The 6,684-nt window shown below is 46.6% G+C and overlaps 1 protein-coding gene across 1 annotated transcript; it reads right to left on the bottom strand.

Annotated features, from left to right (window-relative positions):
• Positions 1–333: 333 nt before the first annotated feature.
• LOC120039466 (ewing's tumor-associated antigen 1-like) lies at positions 334–6,036 on the bottom strand (the record flags this gene model as incomplete). The annotated part of the gene is made up of 5 exons (XM_038984858.1): positions 334–1,646; positions 3,167–4,752; positions 4,994–5,103; positions 5,500–5,564; positions 5,905–6,036. Coding segments are annotated over 5 exons (2,018 nt in total), but the record flags the coding sequence as incomplete, so codon positions are not given.
• Positions 6,037–6,684: the final 648 nt, after the last annotated feature.

Raw genomic sequence — 6,684 nt, forward strand, 5'->3', positions numbered from 1 at the left:
AACAACAAAAAATCTGGAAAAAAAACCATGCGCATTTTCCCACCAGAGACGTGTTTCCGTCACACTGACTTGTTGTGGATAAAAGGCTGTGCGTGATGACGTAGTGCACATCAAAATAACTTTTACGTTCAATTCTGAATTTAAAAAGTGTTAAATGGTCTTCCATCACATTTGGGCTCCTGAGTGGCGCAGTGGTCTAAGACACTGCTTCTCAGTGCAAGAGGCGTAGTACCTGTACACTGCAGTACCTGGTTCGAATCCAGGCTACATCACATCCGGCCGTGATTGGGAGTCCCATAGGGTGGAGCACCACTGGCACAGCGTCGTCCGGGTTTGGCCGTCATTGTAAATAAGAATTTGTTCTTAAACTGGACTTGCCTAATTAAATAAAGGTAACATTTTCAACTCTACTGATGGCTTCGTCACTACAAATGTTGCGCTGTATAGCAAATGTGCCCACTTTGGTTTTGACACGTGCTCTAGCCAACAGCTCACAGATGCGGGTCGGCCTATAGCCTACATGATGAGAATATTATGGACAAAAGAGCCAGATTTGTACTTATTTGTCAAATTGCAGCCAAGCATCAATCATCATGTCACCAGAATAAGACCCTTGATATTGAATGGAAAGGAGCACCACCACCTTAGACTTTCACCACCCTGTGAAGTTAATCAGAACTCATTTAATAAGTAGCTTAATAAACTGCATGCTTTTAGGAGTCGTAGTGCGAGGGCCACACAACATATCATCGTGTGACTCAAAGTTTACTTCGACATGATGGCATGAATTTTACAGAAACAAACATATCCCATCTCGTCTAGCGTATATTGTTTTGTCGACATTTTGGACGAGTTTACTGACAAATTTGCCGTTTCCATCAGGTCTGTGGTGACATTTTCTTTCCCGGACGGAAACCTGCTTAGTGTTAGTGTCCTTCTCATTTCTGGAAAAGGTGCAAAACACAAGGTACTAATAAACCACATGCCAACACATGCAGTGTAAAGATAATGTCCTATAATGTTGCTGAGTTACAGCAACAAGGTGAGTTCTGGACCCACAGTTCCTCTGAAAGATACTATTGCAGGACAGTAGAACAGATCTCCACATTGCTCATCAAGATGACTCATTATCTACTTGGAATGTCAACAGATTAACGTGTAAAATAAAAAGTGACAAATCTCCTTTGAGGTGCTGTAAAGGCCTTACAAGCCAACCGCTTGCTCTGACTCCAGATAAAGTGTTGCTGCTGTATATTCTACTCAACGTTTCAGTGACCTCCAGAAAGAACAACAGTGACAATATAAGCAACTAAAAAAGTGCAGCAGCGTGTGTGTGTGTGTGTGTGTGTGTGTGTGTGTGTGTCTAGCAGCATAGCTCCATAACGCAACACCGTTCTAGTAGCACTGACAGTGTTCTGTGAAGAAACCGTGAGAAATGTTTATGGTACAGACCTAGCAGAGGAGAGCTACTCTATAGGCATTCTGGTTAACTGTGTATTAATCTAGTGTCCCGTTGCTTAGTCACAGAGGAAGTCCCCCTGCTTTTAGGGAGGTTTCCCTGGTCCTTCTTCTGGCTATGGCCTCCTGCTTCTTCCTCTCAATCTCCTCCTCCGTGCATCTCCCCGTCATCTGACTGCTGACAAACACTGAGAAACAAATCAGATTACATGGAAATAGGACTCTGACTGCAATTGAAAAGCTTAAAGACAGAATGTGCCTACAGTGACTGACGGATAAAAAGCACAGACAATTAGTGTATCAATTTTTATGCACAAGAAGTTAATACATTTACACATTTACTCAGCCTTTACAACTTTGAAAATACATTATTGAATAGAAATGAAGCTCTTCAGTTCTAAAGTACATCTCCAAACCTCTCAGAGCCCTGACCCAACAACCATCTATTTACCTCCTAACCTCTCAGAACCCTGACCCAACAACCATCTATTTACCTCCTAACCTCTCAGAGCCCTGACCCAACAACCATCTCTTTACCTCCTAACCTCTCAGAGCCCTGACCCAACAGCCATCTATTTACCTCCTAACCTCTCAGAGCCCTGACCCAACAGCCATCTATTTACCTCCTAACCTCTCAGAGCCCTGACCCAACAGCCATCTATTTACCTCCTAACCTCTCAGAGCCCTGACCCAACAACCATCTATTTACCTCCAAACCTCAGAGCCCTGACCCAACGATCATTTATTTACCTCCTAACCTCTCAGAGCCCTGACCCAACAACCATCTATTTACCTCCAAACCTCAGAGCCCTGACCGAACAACCATCTATTTACCTCCTAACCTCTCAGAACCCTGACCCAACAACCATTTATTTACCTCCTAACCTCTCAGAGCCCTGACCCAACAACCATCTATTTACCTCCTAACCTCTGAGCCCTGACCCAACAGCCATCTATTTACCTCCTAACCTCTCAGAACCCTGACCCAACAGCCATCTATTTACCTCCTAACCTCTCAGAACCCTGACCCAACAACCATCTATTTACCTCCTAACCTCTCAGAGCCCTGACCCAACAACCATCTATTTACCTCCTAACCTCTGAGCCCTGACCCAACAACCATCTATTTACCTCCTAACCTCTCAGAGCCCTGACCCAACAACCATCTATTTACCTCCTAACCTCTGAGCCCTGACCCAACAACCATCTATTTACCTCCTAACCTCTCAGAGCCCTGACCCAACAACCATATATTTACCTCCTAACCTCTCAGAGCCCTGACCCAACAACCATCTATTTACCTCCTAACCTCTCAGAACCCTGACCCAACAGCCATCTATTTACCTCCTAACCTCTCAGAGCCCTGACCCAACAGCCATCTATTTACCTCCTAACCTCTCAGAGCCCTGACCCAACAGCCATCTATTTACCTCCTAACCTCTCAGAGCCCTGACCCAACAGCCATCTATTTACCTCCTAACCTCTCAGAACCCTGACCCAACAACCATATATTTACCTCCTAACCTCTCAGAGCCCTGACCCAACAGCCATCTAGTTACCTCCTAACCTCTCAGAACCCTGACCCAACAACCATCTATTTACCTCCTAACCTCTCAGAGCCCTGACCCAACAACCATCTATTTACCTCCTAACCTCTCTTTTAATGTAATACTTATTGTTTTGCCTTTTTATGGGGTAAAAAGCTCACCTTTGTTGCCGATGGCGGCCGAGTCCGACAGATGTCTCTTGAACGATGATGCATGATGGGAATTTGAGTTTGTGAGGGTTCTTGCCGACACTGTCCGTGGCATGACCGACTTTGAGTCCCCCGCTTGGAAGGTTCTAACTCCAAGGGATCCTAGGCCAAATGTTCCCCAGGCTGGAGCACCCCTCAGCTGGGTAAACTTGTCCAGACCCTCCCCGCTGCCTGGATGGCTCTGGGACATGACTGTATGATGTCCGACCCAAACATTTCCTGCTTTCGCTGGAATGTTCCATCTCTGAAAGTGCACAGGGGTGCTACTACTATCTCCTGGTGCTGAGTTGGAGCGGCCAGACGTGCAGGTGGTTGACTGTTTACTGCTAGGACCACCTACAGCCCTATCCATAGTCATAGACCCCTCTCTCGCTGCAGCCAGAGGGGCGGTTGGAGTGGCTTTCGGTTTGCTCTCTTGGACGCGGACCTCAGTGGCATCCGTGGTTGCGGTGGCACCCTCGGACTGACTGTTGGAGATCCTCTCCACGTTGTCACACACCTGATACAGCAGCTCGTCATCGTCACCTTCGTCGTCGTTCCACAGCGACTCAGAGTCAAACAGGGACTGGAGGTCCTCCTCTGAGATGTCTTTGAAAGCGGAGTCTGGGGCTGTGGTTCCACGGGAGGTTGGAGTTGTGGCTGTGCTCACCCCTTCTGCAGAGTCTCTACTGGGGCCCCTACTCCCCACGGCTGCAGACACGCCGGGCCTCTCAGGCTGGGCCTCTCCAACAGTGAGGAACAGTCTGGGTGCTTCTCTGGTTGTCGGAGCCATATTCACCTGGAAACAAAGGTTGGGCTCCAGCAGGAAAGTGCTTCTGCTGGCGGGCTTGGGTTTAGGACATGGCCCAGTGAGGCCACCTCTGTTTGAGGGTTGAAGGTGTGTGCTTGTCCCCTTCCAGACAGAGTGAGAGGGCAGGCTGATAGGATTAGAGGTAGTAGAGGAGGGTGGTAGGGTCTTTTCTGTATCTGTTAGCAGCTGTGTGTTGTCTCTGTCAGTGCTCAGAGTCAGTGAGCTGCTGGGTTTGGGGGACAGCGTTTTCAGCCCCTCAGGATTCTGGGTCATCTCCAACACGATAGGGTCATTGAGAAGGTCGTCATCCTCCCAGTCAAAGTCCTCGTCTTTCGCCACAGTTGTCGTGGCATTCCACTGTCCTACATCCTCTTTACCAGTACGAGCCGATGAACCAGACGTGCTTCCCCCGCCAGGCTTGACCTCCGACACTTTGACGAGGTCATCGGTAGTGAGATGGCTGACCCCAACTTGAACCTTGACCTCCTGAGAACAGGTGGAGGCGGTCGACCCTTGGCTGAGCCGTCCGGTGACTCGCTGCGTCGGCCCGTCGAACAGAGCGTTAAGCTCCGCCTCTACCTGCTGGGCTGATGACGACATTTTCGTCGGGCCCTTGGGTTCCTCCTCGTACCGGTTGTTGTTTATGGTATTGTTCCTGTGTTCAGAACTCTTCCTCTCTCTGTCCTGCTGGTGCATGTTGATGTCAAACTGCCTGGCCAGCTGCATCAAGTCCTCCACTGAGCTTTTCCTGTAGAGGAGAGGATGAAGTGAGTGGATGAATGGACAAGGAAGGCATAATGAATATATTGAGGAACCTTTGAAGAAGCTGGTATAAGCACTAGCAAAAAATATGAACGCAAGAATGATCTGATTAAGAGAATTACTGGAAAAGACAAAACTATTGGATGAGAAATAAACCTTACATGTTAAATAAAAGGTTTTCAACTTGTCAACCTGATTACACAAGTGATTTGTACAAGTTCACTCACCGAGTGGATTTCTTCCTTGCTTTGGGCGGGCGTACCTCTGGGGTACAGGGGACAGCACTGTCCCCAATCCACTGGAGCAGAGGACTATCCACAGAGACATGCTGGGCATCCTGGAAAAGGAAGACATGTTTTACAACAGCTGGTTTGTGTGCTATGACCAAGCTAAAGCTTTGGGAGTAATTTCAAGCCAGGGCCCAGGCTTTAACCTCCAGTGCTTCAAGAAGAACCAGATTTAGAATGTCTTCTTTCAAAGCATCTCTTTCCATCCACTGAAACAAATCAACACAGTAGAATGCAGTCTTTTATATTTGAATATAGCGAGGCCTTTATATCCACAGTAACACATGATTCAAAAACATGTTGGTGCTGCAGGGCACCAGAATCTATTCATTTATTATATTTAACGAGGCAAGTTAGTTAAGAACTAATTCTTATTTACAATGACGGCCTATACTCCATCTATCAATGGACCTCAGTGACACGGTGAACATGTTTTATATACTGACCTTAGGGGCGATCCGATTGACAATGTCTGATATCTCAACAACTCTGGTGTCGCTGGGCCCTTCCCCTGGAGAATAAGGACAGCAACAGTTAGCCTTCTGTTGGCACACATACATAGTCATCACAATCACTTCGGGCATAAAGGCCACTAGCGGAAACTGTAAGTAGCCTGTGTGTAGGCTCTGTGATCTGTGGAGGAATGAAACACATGACCTCCTATCAACTAAGACACCATCATGTACCGGCTTTGAGGAGAAGAACAAAAGATGGGTGGATTGAGGATGATACATGATGGTCTGATAGGTGTGAGGAGAATGAGGAAGAGGAGGAATGAAGGACAAAGTTATGCTAATTTTAAAGCTAAATCAGCCTTTTGTTCATCAGGTGACTTAACAACACCATCATACCACTTCTAGCAGGAGTAGGTGATGCCGGGTCCCATATGATGTCTTGTAAAATATCTCCATCCCCGGGTGAATCAGCAGTGTTGTTTAAGTCCGTGTATCTGCCCCTCGCTCGTCGTTTGGGCGTCTCCAGATCTGGTGGGAACGAGACGAACTGTAAGGAGGTCACTAGACATACTAAATAGGTGAACAACAAATGGGGTCTACCTGGTCACGCATGAGTACAATAGGGAGAGCATCAGCGCGTGTGCGACTAGGGGCTAATGCATTGTTCAGTTATGTATGGAGCCATGTCATCGTGGAATGCTCTGCCACTCAGAAAGAAAGTCAGTTTAGCTTTGAAAATATATTTTTAAATAACCTATTATATCACAGCACCTCTCCTCTTTCTAAAGATGATATATTATATATTTTTTATTTAACAAGGCAAGTCAGTTAAGAACAAATGATTATTTACAATCACAACCTACCCCGGCCAAACCCTAACGACGCTGGGCCAATTGTGCGCTGCCTTATGGGACTCCCAAACACAGCCGGTTGTGATACAGCCTGGAATCGAACCAGGGTCTGTAGTGACGCCTCTAGCACTGAAGATGCAGTGCCTTAGACTGCTGCGCCACTCGGGAGCCCCAACATTTAATTGAACTGTATATAAGAATATGAATATATTAAGTGTGTAAATAGTATTTTTGTTGTCTCTTGGTGTCTTTCTAATATATAACTCTTATTATGTTTTATATTTGTATAATGTCCTTGTCTATAACAGTTTAGTACTTAGTCATT

Source organism: Salvelinus namaycush, unplaced genomic scaffold (assembly GCF_016432855.1).
Source record: "Salvelinus namaycush isolate Seneca unplaced genomic scaffold, SaNama_1.0 Scaffold2732, whole genome shotgun sequence".
NCBI classification, from domain to species: domain Eukaryota; kingdom Metazoa; phylum Chordata; class Actinopteri; order Salmoniformes; family Salmonidae; genus Salvelinus; species Salvelinus namaycush.